Source organism: Coloeus monedula (assembly GCF_965178545.1).
Source record: "Coloeus monedula genome assembly, chromosome: 1".
Classification (NCBI taxonomy): domain Eukaryota; kingdom Metazoa; phylum Chordata; class Aves; order Passeriformes; family Corvidae; genus Coloeus; species Coloeus monedula.
Window position 1 is genome coordinate 60,485,572 of NC_138781.1, and position 15,470 is coordinate 60,501,041.

Here is a 15,470-nt window from a genome sequence, read left to right on the forward strand (position 1 = left end):
GCTTTACAAGACACATTTTGCAAGAATGTAAGATGTATTAACAGCCTGTGACAGGCTTTATGATTTGGGTATTTTGTCAAGTATTTAAACTTTTAAATGTTTTTTTCTACCATTAAAAACAAATACATCTAGAAGAAGCTGGCTAGTAGAAGTCCTTAAGTCATATATTTTATAAAAAAACCCCGAAAACCCTACATCTCAAGGAGCTAAACCTGACTCAAGCATGCACTCTGTCACATGAATATTTAAGAAATGGCATTCAGCTCCCTTATTAGTACTAATGGTATTTAGTAATGTAACAGAGAAAACATACAGTCATAAGGGGAAAAAAAAAGATTGTGTAAGTCAGTTTCATTATTTTGCTTCCAACAGACGTCATTATAACAGAAATCATGTTTAAAAATAGCCCCCATAAATAAAGTCTCACCTGTAATTTAAAGCTTCATCCTTTTCAGAAGTTGCCTTTTAAATATTTTTTACAAGCACAGTTGCTTGCACTAGTATTGGATATTTGCCATTAATCTGATGTCCCTGTCAGTTGACATTGGTATAAAATGCAAAATAATATTATTATCCCTCTTCAAAAATATAACTTTAAAATGAAAGAATCAGTGGTGGCTTTTTCTTTGTTTTTTTTTTTTTTTTTTTTTTAGCATTCCTATTTCTGTGAAGACAGAAGTCCAATTCAATAGACAAAAGTACTTGTCATTCAAACATTTTTCTCCTGCCTAAGGGAGCCAGACTGCAATTCAAACGAATATATTTGTTTGTGGTCTGCACCCAAGCAGCAGAATGTGGGCAGCATGAAGCAAATGTATGGGTCAGTATCAGTTAAGAGGAAGGTGAGTTCTCTCCAGGTACAGGTTAGAAATAATTCCTGCTAAGAGCTGCAGTGAGTGGAGAACTTTGGGTTTGGTGACAGAAATGAAACCAATGCATTAGAAAATCCCTTATGTCTTGGTGCTTTCACTGTCTTCAGCTCAAGTGGTGTATTTTATTAAGTTAACATCTGCAGCTGTTTTCTAGTTTTTAATAAGCTCTTTCAAGAAACTCAGGTAGTCTGAGTTAATATTAAGAAGCCTCAGAAAAAAATTTGTAACTGATAATATTATTTACACCTCAAATATTAGCATGGCAAGGCACTACAAAAGATCAAGGTTTGTATTGCAAAACTTGCTGATTTCTTCTTGAGCATATTTTGTCTCTACATGGTACATGAGTATGTATATATGTAACCCAGATGAATGTTGTAAGTATTTATTTTAACAAGGGTGGTAAACAGCTGCATAAATCCCTATAGTTGACCAGAATACAAGTTAAAGCTGCCTGCAGGCAGCTCTATTATCATACAAACTGAGAAAGTTCCCTTTTTTAATAGATATACTGTGCTATAGTTTTTGGAGCCCAGAATGTCCTTTTCCACCTTTTTGGCACGCCTGCCTTTCACGGCATAGTATCAGCTATTTGTGCACAAGGGAAGGATACTTCACTGAATACCAAAACCATGGAATTAATTTTTAGTACAGTCTGAACTTTTTATGACTAAATTCCATAGAAACCCTACACAGCATAATTCCTTATTGAAATGAGCCCTGAAGTCAAGTATTGGTTTTTCAAACTCCTTAGGAATTGTGCATCTCTAGTCACTCTAAAACTGTGTAAGCAAGGATGGCTTCACAGAGATTTCAGGTATCAGCAATAGGAATTTTATTTAGAAGATGAAAAGTACTGAGCAATTTTCCTGGATGCCGAAGCATATTAGTATACAAAATGAAATGTTTACATAGGTAGCTCTTTTCAATGTGGTCCTACTGTGCCTTTAGAAATCCTTCACTTCTATTAATTTCTACCAAAAAAATATGCTTGCTTCCACATTAGAAAGGACTCCTTTTTCTTTCCCAACTCCCACTTTTTTTTTCTTTTTTTTCTGAGAGATCCAAAAATAAGATCCAAAAAAGATATCAGAGTATTCCAAGGACAAGATTTCTGTGATCGATATCAGTAATGGCTTCATCAGCAAGCATGCTAAATAGGTTCAAGGCTTTTAGAAGAGAAGTCTTCTGGTATGTCCAGTGGACCTGAGTATCTTCTAACTAGAACATATTTAGGCATTTGGTTTTGGAGTCTCTATCCTTGGAGATACTCAAAAGCCATCTGGACACAATCCCAGGCAACCATTCCCTGGTGGCCCTGCTTGAGCAGAGCAGGGTGGACCAGGTCATCCCCAGAGATCCCTTCCAATCCCAAGCATCCTTTGAGCCTATGAGCCTATCAAGATGTAGCAGTTTGGTGTCCGAAGATCCAGCACGTGAGATTGTCTACATTATGCAATGAATTGATTGAGAAGATGTTACAACTTTTTTTTCCCAAAAGAAAATTTTCTGGTAAAATGCCAAGTAGTACAAATTTGTTGTTCCCCAGAACAAGCTTTAGTTTTAAAACTCTGCATTTTATTTACTTCTTCCAGTTCAAATTTTGGAGAGGTAGAAGTATATACACCAGCCTTAGAGAAAATCCCATTGAAAGAAACTTTCCTTTTGCTTTTACCTTGTACATATGTTAAAAAATGTAAATGACTTCAAGGCAGAATGTTGCTGCACAAAAAAAAATGGAGACGAGGTATTAGCAAAAGCAGAGGGTAATGCTGCAAATCTCAGTTTAACCTTGCAGAATGTGTGTCCTGCTGCTGTATGCATCCTGGCTTTCCACTTCTGCTGACCTATCCAAATTCCTTAAGAGCATTTCTCCGTCAAGGCTAATTTCACCCCACTGCTCCCTCCATGAGCTGGGATGGAAAGAACGGCAGCAAAATTATCCTTGCAGAGGGAAGCTGAGGTTTCATCCAGAAAAATCACCTAACCTGAAAAACTCAAAAAGAAAATGTCACCGAGAAGGACTGCTTCCCACAGCCATTTGTGGTAATTCCTTCCAAAAGTGGAGTAGTGAAGGGACTTGCTTACAAGAGCCAGGTTGAGAGTGCATTTCTGTCACTCCTTGCAACTGGAGAGCAGAGGCTATTTTTTCCTGCTTATGCCATATAGAGAATATTCAAGGTGAAACATGTTTCCTGTGTCTGCTGTGTCATGTAACTTGCACTCAGTAAAAAAGACCTAACAGACTGAGCTTGGAAAGTTGATTATTGTTTTATCACAGGGGTAATGCATGCAACCTTCAGCCCCCAGATCCTGCCATACATTTCTACACTGCTATTATCAAGCAACCAGTAACACGTTGCTGATCTTTGTCTGTTCCCTTGCTGGGGCTAAATGGTAAGGACTCAGCTGCCAAAGCAGCAATAAGCAGAAACCATAGGCAAAGAAAAAGTATGAAAGAAGATGATGATGTAGCCATTATTTGCTCTAGGCCTCCACAGATGTCCCACACTAAGATGCTTTTCCAAAGAACTTCAGCATCTCCACATCAGTCTGGTGAACTACAAAGCACTGTCAGTGAGAAAGAGGAAAAATCACCTGTCACCATTCACATAATTACACAACTAAAAGCCTCAGTATAGGCACAAATAGGCTTTTTGTTAGCTTAACAGCCATTGGAGGAGACTGAGAACAAGAGGAAGACTGCCTATGCTGTGTTCAGCATAACATAACTGCAGCACAAAGACTCCACTAGAAGAGCTGTGTCTGTTCATCAGGCACTGTCCCTGATGGGAAATGTGGCTGGTAAGAAAGCACCAAGGAGGTAAGCATGTGCCCAGCACTGCATTCCTTTGTGTGCCCTTGTCTCTGCTGGGCTGCCCATGCTGCCACTCAGACTTGATAATCCAAGAGGGAGTCTGAAAAGATGAGCAGAAACTTTTTCAAAATAAAACAGCCATGATCTGGAATAGACTAAGTTTAAATTTATTCATTTGACCTTACTGCAACATCCACGAACACCCTTACTCCCACATCTCTCTCATGGGATGCTTCCCCTCTTCCTGAACCTTCACGGTAGTTTCCTTGCAGATGTACTTTGCACTCTGGGGGAGGATGTAAGTCAAGGGAGGAGAAAAAGCGGGAAGAAAAAGCCTTCACTGGCAGAGCTATTTTCATTATTCAAAGTGCAAGTGCTGGTATGTCTGGGTTCCTGCTCCACTGCTGTTTTTGGTACTTACTGGTAATACAGAATGAAGGGGCTGAATTCCTAACAGATTATCTTCTTCTTTGTCCCCTCCCACCTTAGACCTAAGAATTACTAGGTAATATAGGGTTGTATGTCGGTAAGAGAAGCCTTCCACTTGCACCAACTCTGCTACTGTTACTCAATAATACCACCTACCCAAATCTCAAAGAGTCAAATAAACACAATTAGATGTTTATTAAGATGCTCATACCCCACTTTCCTCTGTAGTCTGGATACCTGCCCGATTCTCGATGCAATGTACAGCAACAATTGGTCCAAAAATGTGAAATGTGTTTGCAAACAGAAAACATGAGACCTGTTTTCAGTGCAGCCTGGGGAGACTGTTTAGGATAGTGGTTTATCAGTGGAGTGACAGCCGAGGAAAAGTAGACCAACTTCAAAAGTGTTGTCTAAAGATACACATAGGACTTGACCACTCAATTTGCAGCATGATCGGAGAGTCTAGCTTGGAGTGAGTCACTTGGATCTTTTTTTTTTTTAAAGGAATTTTTTATTTATTATTTTAGTGTATTATTTAAAAAAAAATTATTATTATTATGGGTTGAGCAGGGGTTAGATATTGGTGTTGTTCTGCAATAGCAAAGCAATGATGTGTGTAGAAAAATAACATAGTTCTGAAAAGTCAGTGCTGCTCGACTACTGGCAAAGCACAAACATCTTTACTTCTGACTTTGCAGCAAAAAACCTGCTCTGTATTAGCATTTTGTTAGGGTTTCCTTGTAATATCTAAAGCTGTGGGAACTGAGTGCTTTCCAGAAATGCAGTAAATCCTGTGATGAGTCTTTGCCATGTGCCATTCTTTTTCATCCCACTTTTCTTCTCCCTGAGGAAAGAAAGCTATATATGATGCATTTTCTGATTACCTTTTAATTTTTTTCTGTAGTTAAGACTCACATTAACAAGTGCAAGATCAAAGGAATATGTTTGTAAAGTAAAAGGCTAAATTTTTTTGTGCTTAATATCTAATTGCATTTTGGACTGGGTTCCCTGACTAAGTTTTGCTTTTCCAAACCATGTGTTCTTATGGTAGAGAAGTGACAGAAATGCTGACGAGCTTTCAGTGTTGGGGTTGGCTTCCCTTCACCACCATTTTCTTTACTCCTTTCTCTCCCCTCACTTTCTGCCTGCTCTAGATGACACAAATGTGTCTCTGCTGTACACCAAAACAATGAGCAGAACTGACTCAGTATGAGCAGAGCCCAATACCAGGTGATTTTTGGTTATCTTGGACAGCTTTAGGGGAAATGGTAGGTAGAAAATTAAGTGCAGAGGGCAGTGACCTCATTTCTGTGCTATGAGCTTTTTGCAGCTGGCTGTAGGCCATGGGCAGGAGGAGGCATGGCTGGAAGAAATCCTGCTGCAGCAAACCTGACAAGGTTTTGGCAGGAAGAAGCACAAACTGGGTAGGTAGGGGTCTCAGATGACATGAACCAAACATTAGAGATGCTCATCTAAGACCTTCCCACCAACTAACTTCTTTTTAGGTAGAGTAGGAGGAATGCAAGTGAGTATGAAGGGAGGGAAATAACAAGGATCAGTACATTCCCTTTAAACATCCAGCTACATGCTAGGTGACCTGAGCTACTAAGAGTATCCTGTGGCACCTTCCTTGTTTGCCTACTCATTCCTGCCAGGCTTGGCTTGCCAGCACAGGAGGAGCCATTGCAGCAGGCACACAGTGAAGCCAGGACTGCCAGCTGAGACATGCCAAAAAAAAAAAAGAAAAAAAGGCAAAACCAAAATCCTCCACAAACAGAAAAAATAAAACAAAGGAAAACTGCAGACCTTTGATTTTTCACCCTGATGTTTGAGGCTGATATAAGAATTAGGACAAAGGATGATATATGTCACCTATGGTGTAAATGTAGTCCAAGATTCTGGCAGCATTTTCATAGGGGAGATAAAATTTGCCTGCTTTGCCTCCTTGCATTAGTCCTAATCCCAGTATATGGAAGAGTCTAGTCCAATTCAGACAGCTCATCCCAGAGCAGCTCAGCAAATGTCTGTCCTGGTGAGTCCTGGCAAGATGTCACAGGAGGCCAGATTGCAGATAAAGAGGCACCCCTCCCCCGCAACTTTCAGTGGGATGTAAGGGGCTGAACCCTTCTAAGAAATTGGCCTGTCATGCCTGAATGTTGTGCAAAGTAACTTCTGGTTCTGGTACTTAACAATTAGAGGAAAGAGTGTCTCCTAAATCCCTGTCCCTACTGAAAATTCCGATTTCTTACAGCTAGGATGGGTACCTTCCACCCTGCAAAACGTCGGAAGTAGCTGTCCACTGGATTGCTATTCTGCAAATAGACTATTATTAACGCTATGAATGTTTCCCCTATATATAATTATCCCAACAAAAAGAATCAATTTCTGCTCTTTAGAGATAAAACTTTACACAAGGTCTATGGGGTGAGAGAAGTCAGAGTGCTCTTAAGAGTGTGCTGTAGCTGAGAGACTGATTTCCTCTCTTCACCATTTTCCCATGGCAATGCCATGACAATTGTTCAGTGCTGAGTAGACTCCCTGAAAAGGGCTCCAAAATTATGCCCAAATTTGCTGCTTCTTCATTATTTTGATACAGTGATTGCCAAGCATTTGGAGATAGTGAATGTGGTGCTGTGACACAGTTTTAGCCAGGTCTCACAGTAACTCATTACAGGGATGTTTGTAATTAGTTACTTACAATACCAATACCATCAACAGATTTTTTGCAGTGCTTTCCTTGGAAAGATCTCAAAAGACTTCACAAAGGAGGTCAGTAGTATATCCATACTTTTAAATCTAGAGTAGTTTAATAGACCCCCATGAGATCGGCAGACATTGGCATGCAGATACAGCCAACACAGTCAGCAAGTGCAACATATGATGCCACAGAAATGTGACAGGGAGAGCAGAGATCTACAGGCTTTGGTTTTGCAGTTTCTACAAGCTGCTTCCCTCTCCCATTTAAAATGCAAATCTTGTACCAACAAAAGTCAGGAGGATTTTAGGCTTTCACTTCTGCCAGACTCTTAGAAAATGTTATCACTCTCAGGCTGTTTTCATAGGAAGGATTGGTGCAGACTGTTTTCAGCTGTGGGACTTACTTACTCCCACATCAGTTTCTCCATGGACAAAATCAGCTTGAAGCTGCAATGGCAGTCACTTGCATTCTCTTTTTCTCTACAATCACTAAGTCAAAGGAACTTGTAGGGGAGGGAAATGGACCATATCCCAAGCCAAGAGTACCGTCTTCTCTGCTTTCAGAAAAAAGTGTAAGGCTGGGTTTTTCCCAGCCTCCTTTTTATAACCTCTGATGTTCTGTACAGGAAATGGCTGTTTCTAGTCTTGATGTTATCTTTTAAGTGTACTAATACTTCTGCCTTGGGCTTTTAAGTGGAGAAAAGCATCCAGCTTTCCTATCCAGAAAATCTTTTAATAACTTCCCTTGGAAGCTGCATGGCACAGCTGGGACTAGAGAGGACAGGACTATGGGAACAGGGCAGGGAGACCAAAAGAAGGAAACTCACTGAAGGAAAAAGGAGTGCAGAATTCAGGAGGCAGATTTGTAAGACTTTTGCCTGTTTTCCTGTTGAAGGGAAGCAAGCAGAAAACAAAAGACAAGGGCAGAGTAGAAGACTTTAATAGCTCATTTTAAATAATATGCCATTGTCAACATGTGAATGACTTACACCTGTCCAATGTAGTGCAGAATATCATATTATGTTTTGCTGTTTATCCAGTGCAAATGTTTAAAAAATAGATACAAATACTGTCCCATCAGGAGCTTCAGTATATAATCTTTGTTTTTTAAGAAACAGCTTGGCACTGAAACAGAAGTGCAAAAGTAACATAATATGTACACAAAACAGGTTTTAAATAAGTTTCTAAGCATGCTTTCTACTAAAATCTATTTTTTAAAATTCAGTTTTACATCTAGAAATATGTAGTACAAAAATGCAAATTTACAAGCCATTTTTCCCAATATCTATGCCATTTGAAGTCTTAAGTAGCAACATTCCTCCAACATGACACATACATTTAAGCGCAATAATATTAAGTATTTAAATATAAAGTTATGAAGTGTTTGAGAATATAAATTAGTAACAACACATAGAGACAAAAATACATGCACTGTAAAATAAATAATTCATCAGCTTTACATTTGAGGATATATATATAATATTATACAAACAAATATACAAAATTACAGGATTTGATCTTGCAGTTGCTCTTATTTGTCACTTAAACATCTAGGCAATCTCAGTGCAGTAAAAATGTTAGTTTATGGGGTTACTCATACACTAAAAATCAGGTGCACAAGACTACTTTAGTGAAATGGCTCCTGGCTGGAATGGCTCCTGACAAGAACAGGCCCCACAGAAAACCTGGTGTGAAAAAACTTGGTGTTTAGTTTTATTCTTGTGAGCTGAGATACTGTTGGCATTCTGGGTCTCCTTTAATTTCTGGAGATCCAGGAATTCTTCTACCATTTTTTGGGTAGACACACCAACATGCAGCAGATTCTCCATCCAGTAAAGTTTCACACTGGAATATTATTAGCAAAAAAAAAAAAAAAAAAAAAGAAAAAAAAATCACAATAAGTAACTGTAAGATTACCTGTGAGGTACTGCAAGTAGAGGTGTTGGACAGAATTAGGATCAGAAGGTGGGGACCCGCCATGCACAGGCTTGTTTTGAATGCAGTGGTCTACAGAGCCTCTAAACAACACAGTTAGGGAGCCAAGACCTAAGCTCAGCTATCACAAGAGCAACTTCAGATTTAAAACTGTCCAGTCCTTGGTAAACTGCAGTAGAAAACAGCAATATCTTCCAGTGCCAATGTGAGAAATGGAAGGATGGGAGAATATACAATCTGGTAGGGTGAGAGCAGTGACTGAATTGTCTGCCTCTTCACACAAGGAGACAAATAAATTGGTATGTTTTGGGTTTTTTTCTTGGGGAGGGGCTTAAACAGATTTAGGTCCCAGGTCACAGTGTTTGTGAGTCACACCGTGATGCTCTGCCCAAAACCCAGGAGTCTTGGTGACACAGATTTACGTAGACCTACTAAATTTTTGTGCAGGTTGGTTGCAGGGTGTGGCTTAAGGTTCAGAGCTTTAGTTAGTTCTGCAGATTACTCTCACTGTAATTTGCAACAGATTTTTTTTGACAGTATAATGGAAATGAACAAATAACCTAATCCACAGGTGGCACAAATCAGTTTTTTTGTTTGACTTTCAGAAGGTTAATTTTGCTCCAAAAAGTTTTCTTTCACTGCCTATGTAGGTTTTCCACTGCCTGTGAGCTGAGAGCCCACTTTTTAATAAGTGATTATTATATATTCAGTGGGCTTTGTCAGGTAGTATGGCAAATATTATGAATTAATGTCAACTTGAAGTATGCTAACAAATCAAGTGCATGGGAACAGACAGGGTTAAAATATTTTGGAAGAGGCTTTGAGTGCACCTGTTCTGCAAAGGGAAAAGACTCCTGCCTCTATTGCTGACAGCTCCCAGCATGTGGAGCACCTTGAGGAGAAGGACAAACCATCTGCTCTCACTACTAAGTATCCCTGTTTTCACAAACTTGTGAGTTTGGGAGCAGAGGGCTGTGAAAGGGTTGGCTGTATCAGGCTAGTTGCAGCACTGCTGGGAGCAGAGAAGGGGAAAAAGGCACACACACCTGTTTACTGTGGTAAAATCCATTCTTGTTGCAGTTGGGCAAGTAAAATTTGTAAATCTCCCCTCTGCTTCTCTGCTGAGCCTTCACCAATTTATACAGGGCTCTGTAGAGCTCCTTCTGACAAGGACCCTGCAAGAATACCATGCACAGGTAGTGAATACCAAAATCACAAGGAAATCAGCTACACACAAGGTGACCAGAATGTAGACAGTAAAAAGCTGAAAATACTTATTAGGCATAAAATCTACACCAGTATGTGTTTTTCTGGTTTCAGTAGGAGCAAAGCCAGAATACTCTGGTGTTGCATTCAGACCTTTGTTTTTAATTCTTTGAGGTATTTTCTGTCCTCATAAACATGGGGATTTTAGTCCTTAAATTGCCACACACAGAAATTTAACCTGTACTAAGTAAACACATTACTGCTCAGAGGGTACAATCTAGCCTATTATGGGGAGATGGACATTAGAAGACTGGTATGTGAGATTGGTTTTTCTGGGTTGCCATGGCCTTCTTCTGTGTTGATATATGGAGGATAGGTGCAAGACCTATATAGATGGTGCAAGAACAAACATCTGAATGTTTGTTATCTTTTGCACAGGACAGAACCGTTGCTGAAGTAACATGGAGCTATTCTGTAGCTCTGGGACCAAACCCCAAAGTTCTTGGAACTGGGAATGAAGAACTGTTTGCAATATTCACTGTTTTCACAATTTGCTGTCTCTCTTTTTCAAAGTCACAATTTCTGTACATCAACAGTACCTTGAATCAGTGCAAGAAACGAAAAGTCACAGAACAAGTATTTCTACTTTAGAGTGAAAATAAACACAGCCTCTGCTTTTGAAAGATCTCCCCTCATATGAGTTGTCACATTCCAGTCTGTGGGTTTATCTGTGGCTCTGAGTGAGAAAAGCAGAAGCCCTAAAATCAGAACTGAAGTTAACAACGCATGTGCATAACAGTTCAAACTAAATCAGTGATTAAGTCCTGTTCTGGATATGGAATGAGGCTTCCTAAGGTAGGGTGGTGCTTATTGTATTTTCACTTTTTCTTTTCCATTTTTTTGTCTGTGACCATTACGAACCCAGACTTCTGTGCTGCCCGACTAACCCAGCTCCGTAATGCACAGGTGCTGCTGCCTGGGGGGGTCTAAGCGTGGTTCTCTGGTGCCCTCCAGTGGAACAGAAACCTGCTTGCAAAGGCGCTACAACCCAACTACCCGCTGGGATTTTGCAATGTCGAACACCACTTTAATTGTTGAGCATTTTGTCTTTCTACATGAATGTACTTAAAAGTGTTTCCTTGTGATCAGAGAGAATCAAGTTTTGGTTTGCATTGGTGTTTCATCAATAACTACATGGAAGGATTCCCTTTTATTTCGCTGTGTGTCAGACCAGTGACAAATGCCTTTTCTTAACTAAAACAAAAAAGGAGTCCAAGAATTCCTGTAAATTAAGGGACCAGGTTATAATCTGATTGTAAATGTGGTGAAACATTCAGCCTCTGGATGAAGTCTGTGTAGGACATACCTGATGCACGCCTGTTATTTTTGCTCCAGACATTTTGCCTGTTCCTCAAGCATCTGATGAGGACATTCCAAAAGTTGGTTTGCCAGCTACCCAAAATACTGACATCTCAATGTTGCTGCTAGAATTTTTTGCAAGGATCTACTGAAATCATCTCTGAAAAAAAAAAAAAAAAACCAAACCAACCCACCTGCTCTTTCCATTTCTTGAGTTCAGATATTCTCTTTGTTTTCATGTTTTCATATGCAGTGATGGCATTCCAGGGGATGGATTTATCCTGGTCTATGGGAAACATCAACTGATAGTTCAGCAGCTGATCCTGTGTTATTTCAGTGCTTTCCAAAGGCATACCATCACGTTCAATAGAATCTGGAAATGAATGGTGAAATTTCAGTGAAATTTTGCATTTATTTGTCTAAGTTAAAAAGATGAAGAAAAAGATCAACCAAAAGAAAAAAAATAAAGTAGTATCTAAGACAGATCCATTACAGTAGATCTTGTAGGAATAAATTACATGTGCAGCACAGCAAATTATACTTTGGTCATAAATTCATAGAAGGGCTCAGCAGATGTTCTCTAACAAGTTGGGTATTTTATGATCCATCAAAATTACTTGAATACCAAAGATGAAGCTGCAGCCAGTCTGTTAGAAATTAAAAAAACCTTCTTGATCATGGTGGTTTGTAGAAACTTGGCTAAATGAGAAAAGACTGAAGCTAAACTTGTAATGAATTTAGATTTTTGTCAGTGTGATGTATATCTGGTTTTATTCATGAGACAAACTGCTCCAGACCTCATCCCGTGGTATGCTGTACTTTGTTCTTGCCTCACAAATAAGATGGGGTAGCAATTCACAGGAGACAGCAGCAGCTCATGCTGGCCTGCAGTAGACCAAATAGCAAAGGACTGGCAGAAAATATTTGGATCTGCCAGATCATGGCCTGCTTGCCAGTGCCTAAATCAGCATGTGTGAACTGTTCCACTGAAAGCAACAGAAGCTCTTTGCAATTGCAGGTGATAGGATATAGGATAAAATTTTTATGTGTCTAAATTACTTGCTGGATCAAGGCTGTAAATGAACAATGGACTAAAAAGCACCCTTTGAAAATTTTAAACAAAATATGGAGATGAGAAATTGAGGAGGCAAAGAAAAGAAGAAAGAAAGGAACGAAGCAAGCAAGCAAGCAAACTCTGGAAAGAATCAAATCGAATACAGGTAGTTTACATACTCAGTTTAGCCACTGTTCTCTCCCTTCCTCACCCCCTCAAGCACAAGAGAAACTCCACTTACGTCTACTGATGGCTATTGTTATTTTGAGTCAACGATGATTATTTTTGTAATGCTACCAAGTTACCTTCATCATCACTTCATGGACATAGCAGTAATGATGATGAAAATAATAATAATAATCATAATAAATTGAAAAATAAAGAAATAACACTGAAGAAATTCCTGCCCATCATATAGTCTAAGACGCTTGAGATGCCATTTTGCCTCAAGATAGTTTGACTAGCACTCCACTACTCCAGATACATTTTATTGCTGAAATGAAACGAGGCCCAAAGCCCATTTAGTCTTTTCACTCTCTTTTATGGCTTCTAGAGAAGGACATAAGCAAAGCCTATAAAACGTTTGTCCTACTGTAGCTACTGTTTAGTACTAAAGAAAAACTGTCTGCAGCCTCCCAGATACTTTATTCTGGTTATTCTGCATTGTCCCATCACTGTGCTTTAGGGTTTTCGTGCTCTCAAGACTGTAGCATACCAGCTTGCTGCGAACATCCTATGCCCGGCACCAGGATGCACCTCACCTCGAACAGGTCAGAGCACGTTTCCCTGGAAAGTGCATTCCAGCTTCCTTATTTTTCAAATGCCTGCCTAACTTCGCTCACTGTTCCCAGCCTCTGTCTCCCAGAGCCCGCAGCGCCGTTTCCAGCTGCGGTGCATCTCGCCTGCCAATCCCCCCGGCTGCCCTCGGCCGGGGCTATGCCGCAGCGTCCGGGCACAGCTCCCGACCCGGCCCGTCCGGCGGCGCGGAGCGGGGGCGCGATGGCGCGGTACCTGCTGGCTCTTCCGTGCGCATCCCTCCGACCTCGCTGGCGGGCAAGCACGTCCCGTGCCCCTGGATGAGGGAGGAGAGGGGCCGGGGCTCCCCGGCGGGGACGTGGCAGCGGAGCCCCAGGCGGCAGCGGGCGGTGTAGACCCCACAGGCCTGCCCCGGCCCGAGGGCGCAGGTCTGGCAGCAGCCGCAGCCGGGCTGCCGGGCAGCCTCCAGGCAGTCGGCCGCGACGGGCGGGCACAGAGCGAGCCTCTCCGGGGTGCAAGGGGCGCAGAGCACGGGCTGCGCTCCGCGGACGAGGCGGGCGCCGGGCAGGGCCGGCAGCATCAGCAGCGCCAGCAGCAGCAGCGCGGGGAGCCAGCCGTGGCACAGCGCGTACCGCGGGCCACTCATGCCGCTGAGCAGGGGCCGGGGGAGGGCAGCTCGGCGGCCTGGGGAGCAGGAGGCACTTTACATACATTCCGCTTGCCCGGGCCATTTATACACTGCTTTGCCTGGGTATTAATCTTTAACCCCGAGTTAACTATTATCTGAACAGGAGGGCCGGAGAAGCATCGTTTCACTGGCAGTTCAAGTTCCTGGTCACTCTTCCCCTCCCTTTTCACTTTCCCCCTTTATCTATTTTCTTTCCTCCAGACATGCAGGAATGCTTTTATTCCCTCACTCCCACCTCTTTGCTCTAACACAGTTAACAAGGAAAAATGTGGTGGGGGCTGGAGGTGAAATTGGAGGAGGGGAATGGATGAACAGGGGCTATTCCCTCCCCTTTTCCCTGTCACAAATGTCTCCTGTTCTTGACATTTCCTAAAAATGTAAATGTTCAAAAAACAAGGGCAGGGGGAGAGAGGAGGGAAATCCCATTGAAACTGAAGCAACTGAATTCATATTTCCACAGCAAAAAAATAAAAAAACCCTTGTTTAATTTTCATCGTGTGGCTGCAACTTAGAAGTACACTGACATGCCAAAGAGGAGGCCTCAAGGGTAATAAAGCCATCAGGATATTGTAGCTACTGCACACATGCACGTACGAGTCCTTACATTAACCTCCGGGAGGGGCTGTGCAGCTGAAGCAGGATCTCCTGTGCCTGGGCTCAGTTTTGCTACTGCCCCTGGGATGAGAGGAGGATCAGTCCTCAAAACACACACTTCAGGGAGACCAGTATTTGTCAAACAGTCCAAAAATAAATGAGATACCTGTCTGTCCTTTTAACCCTCTCCATCTCCTCCCGTATCACCTAGGGGAGGTGTAGGTGGGAAATCTTTCCTTTCCTCCTTTGCCTGCAACAGTTGCCACTCCAGTAAGAGAAAAAGTACTCAGACTTCACTGTGCTGAACAGATCATTTTATTCTGGTATGCACAGTATGTACCAAGCTTGAAATAGCACATTCCACTGCAAAGTCATCTAATGCAGCATGATTTTTCATTTAGTTGTTTCTTTGGTTCTTTTTACATTTATTTATCTTCTTTTGTAAATACATCATTTATGTGAAAGAAAGTGAAGCAGAACTGCAGAGCATGTTTAATGTCGTTATTCACTCTGTATTCTGATATTGATGCCAAAGGTTTTATTTATAATATAGTGATCTTTTACCCCTCATATCATAAGTCAGTTCTCAAAAGCATTCTCATTGATTACAGACTTGACACATCTTCACTTTACTTTTTTTTTTTAAAATTCAGATAGTTTTGGAGATCTCTATCTAGATACACCAAAGTTGAAACTCATTAGTATTTTTAAGTACTTTAAAGAAATCTGATTTTACAGATTTTAAAACAATTCTCTGGACTTCGCATGTCTGGGAGTAAAATTTAGCTGAAAATTTAGGGCACAACAATTTCTGCAGAACATTGCAATTAGACTTTTCAAGCTCTTTCCCCCCTTTAATTTCTACTTTTTCTTGTACATCTGTCTTAGAAAACTACAACTCTCTTCCCATTCAAAATGAAGTGAAAAATATACAGAAATATGTCTGTTTCCTCTCCCAAAGAGAAAAAGGAAACAATGCAAAACAAAGTCCCATTCATGATGAAACATGAAAAAGAATTACAAATGGAAAGTGGACCAAGTTTTAAAATGACAAAGACTCAA

At 41.0% G+C, this 15,470-nt stretch overlaps 1 protein-coding gene across 1 annotated transcript; it reads right to left on the reverse strand.

Moving 5' to 3' along the window:
- Positions 1 to 8,164: 8,164 nt before the first annotated feature.
- Positions 8,165 to 13,772, reverse strand: IGFBP1 (insulin like growth factor binding protein 1; the record flags this gene model as incomplete). Its single annotated transcript, XM_082293423.1, has 4 exons — positions 8,165 to 8,661; positions 9,798 to 9,926; positions 11,511 to 11,689; positions 13,382 to 13,772. 4 exons carry the CDS (start codon positions 13,770 to 13,772, stop codon positions 8,530 to 8,532), a joined length of 831 nt encoding a protein of 276 aa, XP_082149549.1. The 3' UTR covers positions 8,165 to 8,529.
- Positions 13,773 to 15,470: the final 1,698 nt, after the last annotated feature.